The 21808-nt window shown below is 43.6% G+C and overlaps 1 protein-coding gene across 1 annotated transcript in view; it reads right to left on the bottom strand.

Annotated features, from left to right (window-relative positions):
- The window catches only part of LOC122942243 (VPS10 domain-containing receptor SorCS3-like), a 466943-nt gene that overhangs the window by 50505 nt on the left and 394630 nt on the right, over positions 1 to 21808 (bottom strand). Inside the window, 3 exon segments of the mRNA XM_044299746.1 lie at positions 5267 to 5438; positions 7455 to 7568; positions 11576 to 11706. Coding sequence (XP_044155681.1) covers positions 5267 to 5438; positions 7455 to 7568; positions 11576 to 11706 — 417 coding nt within the window.

The raw sequence follows: 21808 nt of genomic DNA, 5'->3' as shown, positions 1-21808 counted from the left end.
ATTTTGAGAAATTCTCCGCAAATCAAATCTCAAAAACGTAAATTCTAAACAAATTCAAGTTGTTAACATGCACTTATTGAATACAGAAGCACAAGGGGAAAAATGCTTTGAGTCATTTGCCCAAACTTGTCGCCATATCCTGTGCACCAGCCGACCCTCCCTCAGATCCCAACCTGATGACATTGAACGTTCCCCAAAGTCTTCCAATTATAACTTTGCGTTAAGCCAGGACCGGGTCAGCATTCTTAATGCTCCTTGAAGCCTTAGCCTGCCATCTTCTAGACTCGTCCTAATCAGTACTCATCCCATACGTCCTCCCTCCTTTTTTCCAGGGTTGTCGGAACGTTCCCGCGTCAGTTACAAAGGAGCGGCTACAGAAACGATTAAAAAGTTTTCACGGCAGGTTTGGTGTCGCCAGTGGCTGTCTGCACATTGCACAAAGCTAATCGACTTTAGACACATGACCCACAAACATCTCGGCGGCCGGACTTCTTCTGGGCCTGCTGGATATGAAATATTAAAAGTGATTCGCTGTCCTCAGACAATGTCTCCGTCTCCGAGATTATGAATATAAATTAAAGTGGAAATGAGCTGCTCGAGTGGGATAAGGCGACTGTTCTGCAAATCCATTTCTGACACATGTTCCGGAGGCAGCGGCGCGTTCTCCGCTGGAGTTACAATTCAAGACGGTATAAGAGACTTACGTGATGTAAGAACCTGACTAAGACTGGCATTTCATAAGGTATAGATGCAGCAGAGATGAGTGTGTCACCGTGTTCAGCCGCAGCCCCATGTAATACTACAGATTGCAGCGTCCGCAGGGAATATTTTTACAAATACAATGTAAAATGAAGCACTAATAATGCTGCCAAACAGCCTCTAAATAAGCACCATACAGTGGCAACCTATTACTGACACAAATATCACCATATATTCCTTATGTAACACCGCCGCACAGTGCCAACATACCGCAGTACTGACAAAGAAACCAAAGAACATCACCATATATTCCTTATACAACACCGCCGCACAGTGCCAACATACCGCAGTACTGACAAAGAAACCAAAGAACATCACCATATATTCCTTATATAATACCGCCACACAGTGCCAACATACTGCAGTACTGACAAAGAAACCAAAGAACATCACCATATATTCCTTATATAACACCGCCGCACAGTGCCAACATACCGCAGTACTGACAAAGAAACCAAAGAACATCACCATATATTCCTTATATAACACCGCCGCACAGTGCCAACATACCGCAGTACTGACAAAGAAACCAAAGAACATCACCATATATTCCTTATATAATACTGCCGTACAGTGCCAACATACCGCAGTACTGACAAAGAAACCAAAGAACATTTACCATATATTCCTTATATAATACCGCCGCACAGTGCTAACATACCGCAGTACTGACAAAGACACCAAAGAACATCACCATATATTCTGTATACAATACTCCTCTAACATTCAACATACTGTTTCCAATAATACCGCCATACATTGTTCAGTTTATTAACTAAGAGTCAGACTAATACAGCAATCAAGTAATACCCGCACACATTGGTCAATTTTACAGTGTAAGACTAATACCGCATATAGATGCAATCATACCTTTAACCAAATAATATATATCACCATATAGTGCTCCATTAATATTCAGACTAGCACTGCCACCACATAGATGCAATCATAGCATTTGCAAATAACACCATACAGAGTTCAAGCAATAGTCAGACTACTACTGCCACAAAATAAGTCAGTCTTTCCAAAAAATACCGCCATACAGCGCTCAATGTATTAATAACTCTGCAACTAAATAGATGCAATCATGGCATTCACACATAATACCACCATGCAGTTCTAAACTATAGTCAAACTAATACTGCCACAAAATATGTCATAGCATTTCCATAAAATACCGCCATACAGCGCTCAATGTTTCAATTGAGAATCAGACTAACTCTGCCACTAAATAGATGCAATCATACCTTTCACAAACAATACTGCCATATAGTGCTCAGTTTATATTCATACTTAATACTGCCACCAAATAGATGCAATCATAACATTCACAAACAAATGCCGCCATACAGTGCTCTTTTAATATTCAGACTAATACTTCCAAGAAAACATAGCCAGTAATACCATTCCCAACTAATACCATGCTCAATCCATAATAGCGCCACCAGCCTGGGATTCCTGGGTTATCACTGTCGCTCTGCAGCGCTGGGGTCCTGTGAGGACACATCTGCATGGGGTTTGCATGTTCTCCCCGTGTTTGTGGGGGTTTCCTCCGGGTTCCAGTGTGGATGACGGCAGCCCGCAGTGTGTACTGCGCGGTGGAATACGGAAGCCCTATAGAAATGTAAAGTCCCTGTCCACCGATGCCTTATGGGAAAAGTGGCGCTATATACGGTAGACTGTGAATGTCAGTGCCCTAATCGCCCACCGCCCTGCGCGGGATGCTGTATGCACGACACGCTGACGCGTTTCAAATTCATTTTCCACTATCTATTATCACTCCACTTTCAGACTCGCTGGAAAATAACGGAACTGGGGACAAAAATGGCAAAGTAAATGACAGCGCAGATTGGCGGTGATACGTGGCGGAAAAGACACAATACTCCTGTAATTAGGTTCCAGAACTGCCGGCTCTTCCGTAACCCGGGGACCTCCGGGAGAAATTGCTGCATGTATTTGTATCTGAGCGAAGCAAGGAGAAGAGCAGGTTACGCTGTTATTTCCTGCAGTCCTCAGATCAAGGAGGATGACTCAGGTTGTAATTCCGATCCTTGACTCTAGGGGGTGCGGAGACCACAACCTGGATCGGGGAGGGGAGCCCTCTGCCACGTGTCTCTTTCTCAGGAAGACTGGTGAAGCCCTGTCCTCGCTAACAGCACCACAGGAGCGGGCAGGTCACTGCCCCACAACCTAAGCACCCTCCTCTCCTGAAATACTCTGTGCTGCTGCAGGGAGGACTCGGCTTCTTCCAATGTCTGCCCTTTGATGAGGAAAGCATGAAATCCCTGAAAGACACACAGATATTTGGATTTTGAGGAGAGCAGCGACAGCGATAACCCCCGCTGAACATGCGCTGCAGATGACAACCTGATACAATTTTTATTTAAAAAATCATATTATCGCTCTGTCGGCTCGGGTGATGTAGCAGAGCTGAAGATGTTATGTAGGGAGTAGTGAGTGTATTGTACTGGAGTGTATTGTACTGTGCAGTGTTACTTTCAGTGAGTTGTACTGTGCAGTGTTACTTTCAGTGAGTTGTACTGTGCAGTGTTACTTGCAGTGAGTTGTACTGTGCAGTGTTACTTGCAGTGAGTTATACTGTGCAGTGTTACTTGCAGTAAGTTGTACTGTGCAGTGTTACTTGCAGTGAGTTGTACTGTGCAGTGTTACTTGCAGTGAGTTGTACTGTGCAGTGTTACTTGCAGGAAGTTGCACTGTGCAGTGTTATTTGCAGTAAGTTGCACTGTGCAGTGTTATTTGCAGTGAGTTGTACTGTGCAGAGTTATTTGCAGTAAGTTGTACTGTGCAGTGTTATTTGCAGTAAGTTGTACTGTGCAGTGTTATTTGCAGTAAGTTGTACTGTGCAGTGTTACTTGCAGTGAGTTGTACTGTGCATTGTTACTTGCAGTGAGTTGTACTGTGCAGTGTTACTTGCAGTGAGTTGTACTGTGCAGTGTTACTTGCAGTGAGTTGTACTGTGCAGTGTTACTTGCAGTGAGTTGCACTGTGCAGTGTTACTTGCAGTAAGTTGTACTGTGCAGAGTTATTTGCAGTGAGTTGTACTGTGCAGTGTTATTTGCAGGAAGTTGCACTGTGCAGTGTTACTTGCAGTAAGTTGTACTGTGCAGTGTTACTTGCAGTGAGTTGTACTGTACAGTGTTACTTGCAGTGAGTTGCACTGTGCAGTGTTACTTGCAGTGAGTTGCACTGTGCAGTGTTAATTGCAGTGAGTTGTACTGTGCAGTGTTACTTGCAGTGAGTAGTACTGTGCAGTGTTACTTGCAGTGAGTTGTACTGTGCAGTGTTACTTGCAGTGAGTTGTACTATGCAGTGTTACTTGCAGTGAGTTGTAATGTGCAGTGTTACTTGCAGTAAGTTGTACTGTGCACTGTTACTTGCAGTGAGTTGTACTGTGCAGTGTTACTTGCAGTGAGCTGTACTATGCAGTGTTACTTGCAGTGAGTTGTACTGTGCAGTGTTACTTGCAGTGAGTTGTACTGTGCAGTGTTACTTGTTGTAAGTTGTACTGTGCACTGTTACTTGCAGTGAGTTGTACTGTGCAGTGTTACTTGCAGTAAGTTGTACTGTGCAGTGTTACTTGCAGTGAGTTGTACTGTGCAGTGTTACTTGCAGTAAGTTGTACTGTGCAGTGTTACTTGCAGTGAGTTGTACTGTGCAGTGTTACTTGCAGTGAGTTGTACTGTGCAGTGTTACTTGCATTAAGTTGTACTGTGCAGTGTTACTTGCAGGAAGTTATACTGTGCAGTGTTACTTGCAGTGAGTTGCACTGTGCAGTGTTACTTGCAGTGAGTTGCACTGTGCAGTGTTACTTGCAGTGAGTTGCACTGTGCAGTGTTACTTGCAGTGAGTTGTACTGTGCAGTGTTACTTGCAGTGAGTTGTACTGTGCAGAGTTATTTGCAGGAAGTTGTACAGTGCAGTGTTACTTGCAGTAAGTTGTACTGTGCAGAGTTATTTGCAGTGAGTTGTACTGTGCAGTGTTATTTGCAGGAAGTTGCACTGTGCAGTGTTACTTGCAGTGAGTTGTACTGTGCAGTGTTACTTGCAGTGAGTTGTACTGTGCAGTGTTACTTGCAGTGAGTTGTACTGTGCAGTGTTACTTGCAGTGATTTGTACTGTGCATTGTTAGGGCTCGTTCACACGACCGTTGGTGTCCCGTGCTTGTGTTGTGAACCGCAAATTGTGGTCCGCAATGCACGGGCACCGTCCGTGGCCCAGCCGCATGAGGATCGCAGACCCATTCACTTTAATGGGTCCGCGATCCCTCCGTTCTGCAAAAAGATAGAGCATGTTTTCTCTTTCTGCAGTGAGGAGGCACGGAACGGAACCCCAGAAAGCACTCCGTAGTGTTCCGTGCTTCCATTCTGCATCTTCGGATTTGCAGACCCATTGAAATAAATGGGTCCGCATCCGTAATGCCCGTCTCTTGGGGTTGAGGTGTTCGTGGGGTCACCTGTGATCAGACTACAGAGTCACCCTGATCCTACCTCCTCCAGGTGAACGAGGAAGGTGACGTTCTGCCCGCTCTGCACCCCCAGTTTGCCATCAGTAGTGGTGAGCTGCAGTCCTTGTGGAGCTCTTCCTAAGCAGGCCTGGGGCTTGGGGGAGAACTGCTCCCGTAATCCGTCCGTGCAGTTATTGGACACAATCCTCCGATATCTGCAACACAACAACAGCAACATCAACCAGCGCAATACCTCGTGTTACACACCTGACTGCGCTCATATACCACACCAAATCACAGTGTACAGAACATACATTATGTACTCTGGAAGAATAGTGAGTGCAGCTCTGGAGTATGATACAGGATGTAACTCAGGATCAGTACAGGATAAGTAATGTATGTACACAGTGACTGCACCAGCAGAATAGTGAGTGCAGCTCTGGGGTATAATACAGGATGTAACTCAGGATCAGTACAGGATAAGTAATGTATGTACACAGTGACTGCACCAGCAGAATAGTGAGTGCAGCTCTGGAGTATAATACAGGATATAACTCAGGATCAGTACAGGATAAGTAATGTATGTACATAGTGACTCCACCAGCAGAAGAGTGAGTGCAGCTCTGGAGTATAATACAGGATGGAACTCAGGATCAGTACAGGATAAGTAATGTATGTACACAGTGACTGCACTAGCAGAATAGGGAGTGCAGCTCTGGAGTATAATACAGGATGTAACTCAGGATCAGTACAGGATAAGTAATGTATGTACACAGTGACCCCACCAGCAGAATAGTGAGTGCAGCTCTGGAGTATAATACAGGATGTAACTCAGGATCAGTACAGGATAAGTAATGTATGTACACAGTGACTGCACCAGCAGAATAGTGAGTGTAGCTCTGGAGGATAATACAGGATGTAACTCAGGATCAGTACGGGATATGTAATGTATGTACACAGTGACTGCACCAGCAGAATAGTGAGTGCAGCTCTGGAGTATAATACAGGATGTAACTCAGGATCAGTACAGGATAAGTAATGTAATGTATGTACACAGTGACTGCACCAGCAGAATAGTGAGTGCAGCTCTGGAGTATAATACAAGATGTCACTCAGGATCAGTACAGGATAAGTAATGTATGTACACAGTGACTGCACCAGCAGAATAGTGAGTGCAGCTCTGGAGTATAATACAGGATGTAACTCAGGATCAGTACAGGATAAGTAATGTATGTACACAGTGACCCCACCAGCAGAATAGTGAGTGTAGCTCTGGAGGATAATACAGGATGTAACTCAGGATCAGGACGGGATATGTAATGTATGTACACAGTGACTGCACCAGCAGAATAGTGAGTGCAGCTCTGGAGTATAATACAGGATGTAACTCAGGATCAGTACAGGATAAGTAATGTAATGTATGTACACAGTGACTGCACCAGCAGAATAGTGAGTGCAGCTCTGGAGTATAATACAGGATGTAACTCAGGATCAGTACAGGATAAGTAATGTATGTACACAGTGACTGCACCAGCAGAATAGTGAGTGCAGCTCTGGAGTATAATACAGGATGTAACTCAGGATCAGTACAGGATAAGTAATGTATGTACACAGTGACTTCACAAGCAGAATAGTGAGCGCAGCTCTGGAGTATAATACAGGATAAGTAATGTAATGTATGTACACAGTGTATTATTGTGTAAAGCAGGGGTACACCACCAATGAGGCCAGGTGAGGCGATCGCCCCAGGTAGAGGCAAGAGGGGGCAGCCGAAGGGCCCTGAGCTTAATAGAAGGGGTTAGGTTAAGAAATTGGCATTGGGGAGGGAGGGGCCCTGTTTCGCCTCAGGCAGCAGGAAGGCTAGATGCACCCCTGGTGTAAAGTATGAAAGAAGTGCTATTGTTTCCGGTATTGATATAATGATCCTGTATATTCATCTGTCTATAAAACATTCTACGTAGGGTATAAACATGATGATTATCCACATCCTATTCGCAGTATGATACTATTATATACTCCAAGTACTAAAAGATACACATAGAAACAAGATCAGTAACAGCCTGCTGATGGTTTCCATAGAGCAGCAGTAACATTTCTTCTCATAAACAGCAGTCAATCTTCATAAAACCTAACCTCAAGTGTAAGAAATACATTACATTGGAATATTCTGCGAGTTTGCAGATTTTATAACAGCGTCAACTCGAGCAGGAGCGTTCTGTCAGACATCTTACCCGCTGCTCCGGAGGTAGCTCTGTCCCTGACCGCAGTCTTTCCAGATCGATGCTGGGTTAAACCAGAAGGCCGGCGTGCACTGGTTCTTTCCTTGTCTCTCATAGCCGTAGTCACTGGGAAAAAATAATAGAGAGTTATTGGTGCCTAGCAAATTGGCTCCTCCCACAAAATGGCTGCCAACATGATACAGTATATAATGCCCATGACCTCCAAAAAGCATATTTTTGAATTTCAAATATTCTGGATTGTAAACTCACCGTGCTTCTCTCTGCACAGGTTATGCCATTTTTATTTTATTCTATTATATATATATTTAATTATTTTTATTTACCTGGGAAAAAATACTCTGTTCGTCAATTTTAAAAAAAAACAATTAATAGCCCACAGTGCGACTAAAACCCTTTTTTTTTATAGTGAACCCCTTTCTGTTGTAGGGGATATATATCTTACAGTTGCCAGAGGCGGGGCTAAAGGCATTTGCACCCTTTACTGCCCTAGACCACCAGGGACGTTAAATCCCTTAAACATTATGGATAGAGATGAGCGAATTTCATGTTATGAAATTCGTTCACGCTTCGTTTGGTGTTAAAAGCAGAATTGCATAACGCAATTCTACGACGAGATGCATAACGGAATGCAATTAGAGGCATTCCGTTATTCATTCCGTCACAATAGAAGTGTATGTCCTGCATAACGGATCCGTCCCGTTTGTGTTGTGCAGGGGAGGATTTGCAAAATTGGTAAATCTATGAAAAGTGTATATATTTAGTATTGTTGCAATCGTAATGATCCAGAAAATAAAGTTATCATGGTATTTTTGCCGCAAAGTGAATGTCACAAATTGTACGTAAAAATGTTGAAAGAGTTAATAAATGTTAATTAATGAGTTATGTGTACCCCAAAATGGTGCCACTAAAAAGGACAACTTGTCCCACAACATGCAAGTCCACATACGGCTACATCAACAACAAAAGATTATAATAAAAGCTCCTGGAATGTGATGATGAAAAATATATATTTATCCTTGGTCACTAAGCCCTAAAATGTATAGGGGGAAAGAGTTAATATCAGAAGTTGTAGGGTTCAGAGATGCTCTTGGAATGGGGGTCCACATGCTGTTTTTTGCACAGGGCCCCCTCATTTCTCTTCTAATGCCCCTGAGTAGGGAGGTCCACAAGCCGTTGGCCAGTTGGCCCATAACCTATTAGACATGGAGACGTTTGTCCTCTTTACCGATGTCAGCCAGAAACATCTCAGTCTCCATCTTCTACCTCGCTTTCTTACTGCCGATCTCCGTAGTATCTACGAGACTTCACCAGGACCCAAAGTTCAATCAATTTTTTCCAAGTCTTTACATTAAATAAAATGTCTGTGAACGCTTTCTCAGCCTCTAATCATAAAACGCGCCTGCGGGCGACATGCTGATTAAAAACTCTTCACTAAGTTGACTTTAGAGAATCAAAGACTCACATTAATATTTAACAAAATGAAAAACAACGTTTCCTGACTCCCCTTAAGGACCGACTCGCCTTCATTAGTGGCTCCTAAACGTATATGAAACTGAAGAGCGTTCCTCGCGGTCTTAAGGGGCAACAAGAGAAGGTAGACATGGAGCAGGTGTCCAGCAGGCAGATGGTCTGCAGGTCTTTACTTTATCGTAGCTTCTGAATATCAGCTACATTGGGGTCCCGGAGTTGGGATTTCCAACAATGTCAAGTTAATGGTCTATGCATGAGCGGCCACTGAAATCTATGTCGGTGAAGGACACCTCCATGTACTCTCACCCCTAAGCTTCCATCATCTCCAGTGATATGAGTGGACAGGCGGCCACAAAGCTGCCACCCACGTGAACTTGCAACGTCCCTGTATGAGAGGTTTGTACTAGAATGGGAAGACCACTTGATCTTGACCTTCATTGACCAAATGAAGACTCCTGACAGCTGTTTTATGGGAGTCCAAACACCAGAGCAACCAACCAACTCCAGCCTAATAGACTAGTAGTTGAGGCTGTTTGGCTAATAATGTCTTCTACGCATGCACAGGGTCCTGTCTCTGCGAATGCGTAGACCAGCCACTAGACTTCTCAGTGTTTTGTCACTGCTGACGTCCCAGACACAGGGACGGTGGAAAGTTAAAGCTTACCAGGGGACCAAAGTTTGTGATAACAGCAGAAGAAGAACTATTTACCGTGCCTGGTATCACACAATCCGTGTTAGAACCAAGAAACGTCTCCTGCATCAGTAATGCGAGTACACCACACAGTCAATGTTTTATGCATGGCTAGGACAGAAGTTAAAGAATAAAACTCTCGAAAAAACCATTTAATGGGGCCTTCAGGGTCTTTGTTTCAATAATTTTTATGATCAGAATAGAACAGTCTGCAAAATGTCAAAAATACTGGAACCCCACCGGGCCCCATTACTGTTAGTGTGAACTAAGCCTCAGCTTGTAAAGTTCAGTGGGGTCGGTCAGGAGTCAATGGTATCTGTAATGGATTCAGCCGAGCTGTGTCGGCTCCGTTACATTAAGTGTGCCATAACCTTAGTGTGAATGGAACCTTAATCTAATATATAAGGTGGAGTTTCCCTTTTTAATTACCTTGTACTCATACATTCACAATGAGACTGAAAGACCAACAGGAAGACTAGTAAGTAGATTCGGGTCTGGTCTGGAGTCTAAATTCTTATAAACCAGAGTTCTGAGGTCTTATAATTAAGGGTTCTGGTCTGAGATCTTTAAATCAGAGGGTCACGCCTGGAATCTGATACTTTAGGGGTCTGGTCTGGGGTCTTATAATTTAGGGGACTCGGGTCTGATAATTAAGGGGTCTGGTCTGAGGTTTGGTAACTTAGGTCTGGTCGTGGTCTAATAATTTGGAGGTCTGGTCTGGGGTCTGAATGATAAAAACATGTTAATGGTTCATATAAAGCCTGATTTAGGGTGGGTTCACACTAGCGTTAGGTATTTCGTTATGGCTTTCCGTTATAACATGGTTATAACAGAAGATAACGGAATCCATAGGACGGAAGGACGGATCAATTTTTCTGTCCATAGACTTGTATTATGACGGAATGCAAAACGGAAGCCTTGAAAAGGCATTCCGCCTTAATAGAAGTCTATGGGAATCATAACGGATCCGTCCCGCTTCCGTTATGCAGAACGGAGAAAAAAGTCCTGTCGACAGGACTTGGTTTTTCGTCTTGCATAACGGGAACCAGGCGGATCCGTTATGATTCCTATAGACTTCTATAAAGACGGATCAAAACGGAATGCCTCTTAAAGGCTTCCGTCTTATGGATTCCGTTATTTTCCATTATAACCATGTTATAATGGAAAGCCATAACGGAATCCAGAACGCAGATGTGAACCCACCCTTAGGGTGCATTCACATCACCGTTTAGCTTTCCGTTCTTCTGATCTGTCAGAGAAAGAGGGGGAAAAAAACAGGATCCAGTAAAAAAAAAAAAACAGATCCTGTTGCATCAGTTGTCATCCGTTTGAGCCATTTCCATCTGAGATCCGTTTTTTTTAAATGGAAACAAAAGTACTGCATGCAGTTTTTTCCCGTATAAAAAACGGATCTCAGATGGAAATGTCTCAAACGGATGATAACTGATGCAACAGGATCCGTTTTTTTTGACTGGATCCTGTTTGGATCAGAAGAACGGAAAGCTAAACGGTGATGTGAATGCACCCTTATTTTGTTACCTTATTCCTAAACTTGTAAGTATCAGGACATGTTTAATTGCTGAGTAATTTTTAAGAATTTTTATTTTTCTGTATGTTTGCTCTGGAGTCCAGCCTTTCCTGGTTACGCCCTGACACCTGAGGAACGAGTTTTGAGTTATGACTCTATCAGACTACAACTACTCCATAACGCTGCATGTACTGAAACCTGGCACTCATGTAGTTAATGGAGTCTGGCGGTGAATGGCAGGATCCATCTAGGCCAGATTTGGTGAACTCTCTGCCAGAACAGCTTGCTGGTGTGAAACTAGGCTAAGTGTAGCCCCTATATTTCCAGCCAAGAAGTTACTTAACCCAATGTGTACTGTAGACATGTACTGAACATGTTAATCAAAAATATTAATTGAACAAATTATTTAGGCAAATTATTCACCACTCAAAATCCCAGTGTGAGCAGAGACAGGGCTCTGTGATGGTCCTCAGGTAGTCTTTTCCCAGCAGACACTTGGATCCGGGTCTCCTCTTTCGATAGGTTTTCCTCTCTCCCATTACACAGAAATCTCTCTTAAAAAAAAAGTTGAGAACATAACATTAAATAGCGTTACATAGTGATAGCAGATGGAGAGCACTGTCCAGGACACACACTCAAATACCATCAGGTTACACAATGGCGATCCATAAAAGCAAAAGGAATCCAGTTCAGAATTTTGTAACCACTTTTCTATGAGGGTTGTCATGATTTACAGTAGGAGGCTTTTCTATGAGCACAGAGGACTGGACAACCATGTCCGATATAGTGATAGAGATGGGATGGGGAAGGGTCACCACTGTTAACATATTCTTGTTTTACAGCTACTGGTGTCTATAAACTTCTCAAGCAATGTTTTGCACCATTATACCAGGCAAAGGGCTAGCGATGGTCTCTAGTCGGTGGATACCCTCTTGGTTTTGTGTAGCGAGCCATTAATGTGTCGAGTATACACCGAGAGAGACCGGCAGAGCCAAGAGCATGTATGTGCACAAGACTGCCAGCCTGCAGTATGATGCTCTGAAAGGGTATTCCCATCTGGGACATTTATATCATATTGATAAGATATGATATAATTTTCCGATAGGAGTGGTCCCACCTCTATGATCTGCCCCAGTGTCAAAAATGGGGACCCACTGCAAGCAAAGAGCATGCTGCGCCTGTGCAGTGTCCTCTCATTTCACTGCTATGAGACTTCTGAAAGTGTGAGCGAGCAGCGAGCAAACATGTCTGACTAGGAGGTCCCTCTCCAACCCCCGCAGAGACATCCACTTCCGCCTCTACCACAGAAGAAGCAGGACTCACAGGCTTCATTTGTGAGAGGGGGGGGGGGTCGAAGCAGGACTCATAGGATTTCTCTATAAGTGAACAGGGGAAGCAGGACTCACTAGCTTTTTTATAACTGGACAGGGAAAGCAGGACTTAATATTTTTCTCTATGAGTGGGTGGGGGAAGCATCATTCACAGGCTTTCTCTATGAGTAAGCAACGGAAGCAGGACTCACAGGCATTCTATATCAGTGGGCAGAGGAAGCAGGACTCAAAGGCATTCTATATCAGTGGGCAGGGGAAGCAGGACTCACAGGCTTCTGCTATGAGTGGGTGGGGGAAGCAGGACTATTAGGCTTTCTCTATGAGTGGGTGGGGAAAGCAGGATATATAGGCTTCCTCTATGAGTAGGAAGGGAAGCAGGACTCATAGGGTTCCTCTATAAGTGAATGAGGGAAGCAGGACTCACAGGCTTTCTCTATGAGTGGGCAGAGGAAGCAGGACTCACAGGCTTCCTTTATGAGTGGGTGGGGGAAGCAGGACTCATAGGCTTTCCTCTATGAGTGGGTAAAGGAAGCAGGACTCACAGGCTTTCTCTATGAGTAGACGGGGAAGCAGGACTCATAGGATTCCTCTATAAGTGAATGAGGGAAGCAGGACTCACAGGCTTTCTCTATGAGTGGGTGGGGGAAGCAGGACTCACAGGCTTTTTCTATGAGTAGACATTGAAGCAGGACTCACAGGCTTTTTCTATGAGTGGGTGGGGGAAGCAGGGCTAACAAGCTTCTTCTATGAGTGGACGGGGGAAGCAGGACAAACAGGATTCCTCTATAAGTGGGTGGGGAAAGCAGCACTTATGGGCTTCCTCTATAAGTGAATGAGGGAAGCAGGAGTCACAGGCTTTCTCTATGAGTGGGTAGAGGAAGCAGGACTCACAGGTTTTCTCTCTGAGTGGACGGGAAAAGCAGGACTCACAAGCTTCCTCTATGAGTGGGTTGGGTAAGCAGAGCTCACAGGCTTTCTCTATGAGTGGGTGAGGGAAGCAGGACTCACAGGTTTTCTCTCTAAGTGGACGAAAGAAGCAGGACTCACAGGTTTTTTCTATGAGTGGGTAGAGAAAGCAGGACTCACAGGCTTTCTCTATGAGTGGGGGGGGGGAGCATGACTCACAGGCTTTCTCTATGAGTGGGTAGAGGAAGCAGGACTCACAGGCTTTCTCTATGAGTGGGTAGAGGAAGCAGGACTCACAGGCTTTCTCTATGAGTGGGTAGAGGAAGCAGGACTCACAGGCTTTCTCTATGAGTGGGTAGAGGAAGCAGGACTCACAGGCTTTCTCTATGAGTGGGGGGAAGCATGACTCACAGGCTTTAAGTATGAATGTGCGGGGGAAGCAGTCCTCACTTGCTTTCTTGATGAGTGGGTGGGGGAAGCAGGGCTCACAGGCTTTTTCTATGAGTGGGGGGGGGGAGCAGGGCTCACAGGCTTTCTCTATGAGTGGGCAGAGGAAGCAGGACTCACAGGCTTTCTCTATGAGTAGACGGGGAAGCAGGACTCACAGGCTTTAAGTATGAATGTGCGGGGGAAGCAGTACTCACTTGCTTTCTTGATGAGTGGGTGGGGGAAGCAAGGCATAAACTTTCTCAACCAAAGTGGGAGCTGTTCTTAAAGATGTAATGGGTGTGAAGTTGGAGGACCTCAGTGGAAGACCCTGTGCATGACATCCATATGACCTAATAGGCGCTGATATTAATTTTAAGACAAAGCATTTTTTGAACCCTCCTTCAAGCAAAAATAGAAATATTACTAAAAAATTTACATTTTTTTCTGAAACTCTGTCATTTTCTTAGCACCAGCTAAGAAACATCTCGAATTCTGTTTGCTGTTAAATTTTGCGCATCCGATCATGAAAGGTTAAATGAATATTTTACTATCTTAATCCTCGCCAGCTGTAATAACATTTCTGTGAGGGAAGAAAGTAGGCGTAATCAATATAACACAGATAAACCAACTCCCTTCAGGGAGAACACCTACGCCGCTTTTAATTGAAGGATAATTATGGAGCCGCTGGCTTCTTGTTTAGGTTACAGTCAGGAGATGAGGAGTTTTTAATCCTACAATTCGTGCAAGAAGTCAATGGAAGGAAATCTACCTCGGCATATTGCAAAGAGAATAAAACCCCGGGAGAGCGAAGGCCGAACGCTAGATTTATTGCATATTTTTATACATTTAGCAATTATATAGCTGTGTGGAAATAAAGATATTCTGACACTTTCTAATATACTTTGGATTTATCACTTCCTGTGCGTCTGAAAAGTGGAGTTAAAATGTGCGAATTCTCTAACTGCAACTATTCAAAAAATAGTCGCATCTACTACTTTTCACCATTCTCGACATATTTCTGAAAGGGGGCATGGCAAGGACGGGGAAGGCGGCGTGGCCAGCCTCTGCGGCAAATTTATATTCAGTTTTATGGCATAAATGAAGCCAGAAATCTATGGCAGCTCTGAGCTGTCATAGATTTCTGGTTAGGCGCACGGACTGCGGGAGAATTGCGCCTACTTTATGATGAGGGGTGCGCCTTGTCATAAATTAGGCGCATCCTTCCGCAGCGCAGAAAGTCCCAGTCTTGATAAATCTCCCACTTTCTGCTTACATTTCTAACCATTTTCAAGACCTATAGTTGTCAGTGAATGGAAACATTTATTGTTTATATTCAGAGCCTGTAAAACCCATCTAGTCCTGCTTACACTGCTACGTGATTGTTACAATGTATCAGCGTAGGTCCGAGTCCAGGAAAGAAGAAAACTTGTGCCTAGCTTGGCTCTGAGAATTTCCTGTAGTGATACATTGTAACAAACCTTTAGTTACTTAAAGGGAATGTGTCGTCAGAAAATGACCTACTGTTTAAATCCAGTTTTTTATGTTACAAATTTTTATAGAATTTTTAATTTTTTTTTTTCATGTGTATAAATAGAGTTGAGCGAACACCTGGATGTTCGGGTTCGAGAAGTTCGGCCGAACATCCCGGAAATGTTCGGGTTCGGGATCCGAACCCGATCCGAACTTCGTCCCGAACCCGAACCCCATTGAAGTCAATGGGGACCCGAACTTTTCGGCACTAAAAAGGCTGTAAAACAGCCCAGGAAAGAGCTAGAGGGCTGCAAAAGGCAGCAACATGTAGGTAAATCCCCTGCAAACAAATGTGGATAGGGAAATGAATAAAAATAAAAATTAAATAAATAAAAATTAACCAAAATCAATTGGAGAGAGGTTCCATAGCAGAGAATCTGGCTTCCCGTCACCCACCACTGGAACAGTCCATTCTCAGATATTTAGGCCCCGGCACCCAGGCAGAGGAGAGAGGTCCCGTAACAGAGAATCTGTCTTCATGTCAGCAGAGAATTAGTCTGCATGTCATAGCAGAGAATGAGGCTTCACGTCAGCCACCACTGCAACAGTCCATTGGCATATATTTAGGCCCAGCACCCAGGCAGAGGAGAGAGGTCCCGTAACAGACAATCTGGCTTCATGTCAGCAGAGAATCAGTCTGCATGTCATAGCAGAGAATCAGGCTTCACGTCACCCACCACTGCAACAGTCCATTGTCATAAATTTAGGCCCAGCACTAGTGTTGAGCGGCATGTCCCATATTCGAATTCGCGAAATTTTGTGAATATTCGAAAGAATATTCGTAAAATATTCGCGATTATTCAAATTCGTTATTATTTCGCATATGCGATAATTCGAATTTTCGCATCGCATAATACATATGCTATGCAAAATTCACATGTGCGCTAATGAAATCGCCTTACGAAGATTCGCAACTCAATTCAATCACTAATGTATGAATGCAATGCCCTTTGCCTCTGTTCTGGGACAAGTGTAGATATTCGCATGTGCGCTAATAAAATCGCCTTACGAAGATTCGCACCTCAATCACTTTCTAGGGAATGTGAGACTTTTGGGAATCAATCGAGATACAGTGGGGGGTGATGACAGTAGTTGACAGAGTACAGATCAATGTAATCTGTAAGGTGGAAAGTAAAATAAAAAATACGAATTTTCGTTAATCAAATTTTACGAAGTTCTACGTATTCGCGAATATGGTGCTATACTATATGAATGCACAGGCCTTTGCCTCTCTGTTCTGGGGACAAGTGTAGATATTTGCATTTGCGTTAATAAAATCGCCTTACGAAGATTCGCAGCTCAATTCAATCACTAATGTATGAATGCAAAGCCCTTTGCCTCTGTTCTGGGACAAGTGTAGATATTCGCATGTGCGCTAATAAAATCGCCTTACGAAGATTCGCAACTCAATCACTTTCTAGGGAATGTGAGACTTTTGGGAATCAATCGAGATACAGTGGGGGGTGATGACAGTAGTTGACAGAGTACAGATCAATGTAATCTGTAAGGTGGAAAGTAAAATAAAAAATACGAATATTCGTAAATCGAATTTTACGAAGTTCTACGTATTCGCGAATATGGTGCTATACTATATGAATGCACAGGCCTTTGCCTCTCTGTTCTGGGGACAAGTGTAGATATTTGCATTTGCGTTAATAAAATCGCCTTACGAAGATTCGCAGCTCAATTCAATCACTAATGTATGAATGCAAAGCCCTTTGCCTCTGTTCTGGGACAAGTGTAGATATTCGCATGTGCGCTAATAAAATCGCCTTACGAAGATTCGCAACTCAATTCACTAATGTATGAATGCAAAGCCCTTTGCCTCTGTTCTGGGACGTGCCGATATTCGCATGTGCGCTAATAAAATCGCCTTACGAAGATTCGCAACTCAATTCACTAATGTATGAATGCAAAGCCCTTTGCCTCTGTTCTGGGACGTGCCGATATTCGCATGTGCGCTAATAAAATCGCCTTACGAAGATTCGCAACTCAATTCACTAATGTATGAATGCAAAGCCCTTTGCCTCTGTTCTGGGACGTGCCGATATTCGCATGTGCGCTAATAAAATCGCCTTACGAAGATTCGCAACTCAATTCACTAATGTATGAATGCAAAGCCCTTTGCCTCTGTTCTGGGACAAGTGTAGATATTCGCATGTGCGCTAATAAAATCGCCTTACGAAGATTCGCAACTCAATCACTTTCTAGGGAATGTGAGACTTTTGGGAATCAATCGAGATACAGTGGGGGGTGATGACAGTAGTTGACAGAGTACAGATCAATGTAATCTGTAAGGTGGAAAGTAAAATAAAAAATACGAATATTCATAAATCGAATTTTACGAAGTTCTACGTATTCGCGAATATGGTGCTATACTATATGAATGCACAGGCCTTTGCCTCTCTGTTCTGGGACAAGTGTAGATATTCGCATGTGCGCTAATAAAATCGCCTTACGAAGATTCGCAACTCAATTCACTAATGTATGAATGCAAAGCCCTTTGCCTCTGTTCTGGGACGTGCCGATATTCGCATGTGCGCTAATAAAATCGCCTTACGAAGATTCGCAACTCAATTCACTAATGTATGAATGCAAAGCCCTTTGCCTCTGTTCTGGGACGTGCCGATATTCGCATGTGCGCTAATAAAATCGCCTTACGAAGATTCGCAACTCAATTCACTAATGTATGAATGCAAAGCCCTTTGCCTCTGTTCTGGGACGTGCCGATATTCGCATGTGCGCTAATAAAATCGCCTTACGAAGATTCGCGCCTCAATCACTTTCTAGGCAATGTGAGTAAGATCTGAGCTGTTGGACCTTTGGGAAACAATCAATTATATGTGTACTGTAATTTTGTGGGGGGGGGAAAAAACAAAAAACGAATATTCGTTTTTACGAATATATAGCACTATATTCGAAATATTCGCGAAATCGCGAAGTTGCGATATTCGCGAAAAAAATTTGCTTTTCGAATATTCGCGCTCAACACTACCCAGCACCCAGGCAGAGGAGAGAGGTCCCGTAACAGACAATCTGGCTTCATGTCAGCAGAGAATCAGTCTTCATGTCATAGCAGAGAATGAGGCTTCACGTCAGCCACCACTGCAACAGTCCATTGGCATATATTTAGGCCCAGCACCCAGGCAGAGGAGAGAGGTCCCGTAACAGACAATCTGGCTTCATGTCAGCAGAGAATCAGTCTTCATATCATAGCAGAGAATCAGGCTTCACGTCACCCACCACTGTAAGAGTCCATTTTCATAAATTTAGGCCCAGCACACAGGCAGAGGAGAGAGGTCCCGTAACAGAGGATCTGGCTTCATGTCAGCAGAGAATCAGTCTGCATGTCATAGCAGAGAATCAGGCTTCACATCACCCAACATTGGAACAGTCCATTGGCATATATTTAGGCCCCGGCACCCAGACAGAGGAGAGGTTCATTCAACTTTGGGTAGCCTCGCAATATAATGGTAAAATGAAAATAAAAATAGGATTGAATGAGGAAGTGCCCTGGAGTCCAATAATATATGGTTAAGGGGAGGTAGTTAATGTCTAATCTGGACAAGGGACGGACAGATCCTGTGGGATCCATGCCTGGTTCATTTTTATGAACGTCAGCTTGTCCACATTGGCTGTAGACAGGCGGCTGCGTTTGAGGCCTAGTATTTAGGCGCTGGGTGACCGGTATGGATTTAGTGACAGAATTAGACTTGGAAATGCACAGTAGCGTGTGTGTGAAGTTATTCTGAATGACCCTATGTGCACCTTGAATATTATATACCCTTTTAGGGATAGATTTCAAATAGCTCTGATATAGCAGAAACCACTAAATTATGAAATTGCTAAATTGGGAATTGTATTTCAACCCAGAACAAGAAATGTGCTTGAACGGACACTAAATAACTCGCCCAGCTACAGCACTAACGACAGATTTAGCTGGATATGAATTTGAGGCCTAGTATTTAGGCGCTGGGTGACAGGTATGGGTTTAGTAACAGAATTAGACTTGGAAATACACAGTAGCGGGTGTGTGTGAAGTTATTCTGAATGACCCAATGTGCACCTTGAATATTATATACCCTTTTAGGGATAGATTTCAAATAGCTCTGATATAGCAGAAACCACTAAATTATGAAATTGCTAAATTGGGAATTGTACTTCAACCCAGAACAAAAAATGTGCTTTGACGGACACTAAATATCTTGCCCAGCAACAACAGTACAGCGGTGGGTAACGAGAGATTTAGAGGGAATTAAATTTGAGGCCTAGTATTTAGGCGCTGGGTCACCGGTATGGATTTAGTGACAGAATTAGACTTGGAAATGCACAGAAGCGTGTGTGTGAAGTTATTCTGAATGACCCTATGTGCACCTTGAATATTATATACCCTTTTAGGGATAGATTTCAAATAGCTCTGATATAGCAGAAACCACTAAATTATGAAATTGCTAAATTGGGAATTGTACTTCAACCCAGAACAAAAAATGTGCTTTGACAGACACTAAATATCTTGCCCAGCAACAACAGTACAGCGGTGGGTAACGAGAGATTTAGAGGGATTTAAATTTGAGGCCTAGTATTTAGGCGCTGGGTGACCGGTATGGATTTAGTGACAGAATTAGACTTGGAAATGCACAGAAGCGTGTGTGTGAAGTTATTCTGAATGACCCAATGTGCACCTTCAATATTATATACCCTTTTTGGGATAGATTTCAAATAGCTCTGATATAGCAGGAACCACTAAATTATGAAATTGCTAAATTGGGAATTGTACTTCAACCCAGAACAAAAAATGTGCTTTGACGGGCACTAAATAACTTTCCCAGCTACAACAGGACAACGGTAACGAGAGATTTAGAGGGATTTAAATTTGAGGCCTAGTATTTAGGCGCTGGGTGACAGGTATGGGTTTAGTGACAGAATTAGACTTGGAAATACACAGTAGCGGGTGTGTGTGAAGTTATTCTGAATGACCCTATGTGCACCTTCAATATTATATACCCTTTTTGGGATAGATTTCAAATAGCTCTGATATAGCAGAAACCACTAAATTATGAAATTGCTAAATTGGGAATTGTACTTCAACCCAGAACAAAAAATGTGCTTTGACGGACACTAAATATCTTGCCCAGCAACAACAGTACAGCGGTGGGTAACGAGAGATTTAGAGGGAATTAAATTTGAGGCCTAGTATTTAGGCGCTGGGTCACCGGTATGGATTTAGTGACAGAATTAGACTTGGAAATACACAGTAGCGGGTGTGTGTGAAGTTACTCTGAATGACCCTATGTGCACCTTCAATATTATATACCCTTTTTGGGATAGATTTCAAAGAGCTCTGATATAGCAGGAACCACTAAATTATGAAATTGCTAAATTGGGAATTGTATTTCAACCCAGAACAAGAAATGTGCTTGAACGGACACTAAATAACTCGCCCAGCTACAGCACTAGGGACAGATTTAGCTGGATATAAATTTGAGGCCTAGTATTTAGGCGCTGGGTGACCGGTATGGATTTAGTGACAGAATTAGACTGGGATATGGCCAAAAAATGAACAGACTATTGCTGGTTAAATGCACTTGGTGTGACAGCTTCACCCTGATGTAGGCTTTAGCCAAAAAACAACCACACCATTGAGGGTTAAATGCACTTGGTGACAGGCGCAGCTTGCCCCTGATTTTGTATATGGCCAAAAAATGAACAGACTATTGCTGGTTAAATGCACTTGGTGTGACAGCTTCACCCTGATGTAGGCTTTAGCCAAAAAACAACCACACCATTGAGGGTTAAATGCACTTGGTGACAGGCGCAGCTTGCCCCTGATTTTGTATATGGCCAAAAAATGAACAGACTATTGCTGGTTAAATGCACTTGGTGTGACAGCTTCACCCTGATGTAGGCTTTAGCCAAAAAACAACCACACCATTGAGGGTTAAATGCACTTGGTCGCAGCTTGTGCTGGCGCACCACAAGACACAAAATGGCCGCCGATCACCCCAGAAAAATGAGACTGACAAACGGTCTGTGCAGCCTAAAAACAGTGAGCAATTGAGGATCAGCAGCTCAATGATCCACAGCTGCAGATCGATCAGTTAATCAAGTCCTTTGGAGGAGTTAATCTGCCTAATCTCGCCCTACTGTCGCAGCCGCAACCTCTCCCTACGCTAATCAGAGCAGAGTGACGGGCGGCGCTATGTGACTCCAGCTTAAATAGAGGCTGGGTCACATGGTGCTCTGGCCAATCACAGCCATGCCAATAGTAGGCATGGCTGTGATGGCCTCTTGGGGCAAGTAGTATGACGCTTGTTGATTGGCTGCTTTGCAGCCTTTCAAAAAGCGCCAAGAAAGCGTCACAAAAGCGCGAAGAAAGCGACGAACACCGAACCCGAACCCGGACTTTTACGAAAATGTCCGGGTTCGGGTCCGTGTCACGGACACCCCAAAATTCGGTACG

This window comes from Bufo gargarizans, chromosome 6 (assembly GCF_014858855.1).
Source record: "Bufo gargarizans isolate SCDJY-AF-19 chromosome 6, ASM1485885v1, whole genome shotgun sequence".
In the NCBI taxonomy this organism is placed as follows: Eukaryota; Metazoa; Chordata; class Amphibia; order Anura; family Bufonidae; genus Bufo; species Bufo gargarizans.
The sequence above is the reverse complement of the archived record's forward strand: the minus strand, read 5'-3'. Positions and strand labels throughout refer to the sequence as shown.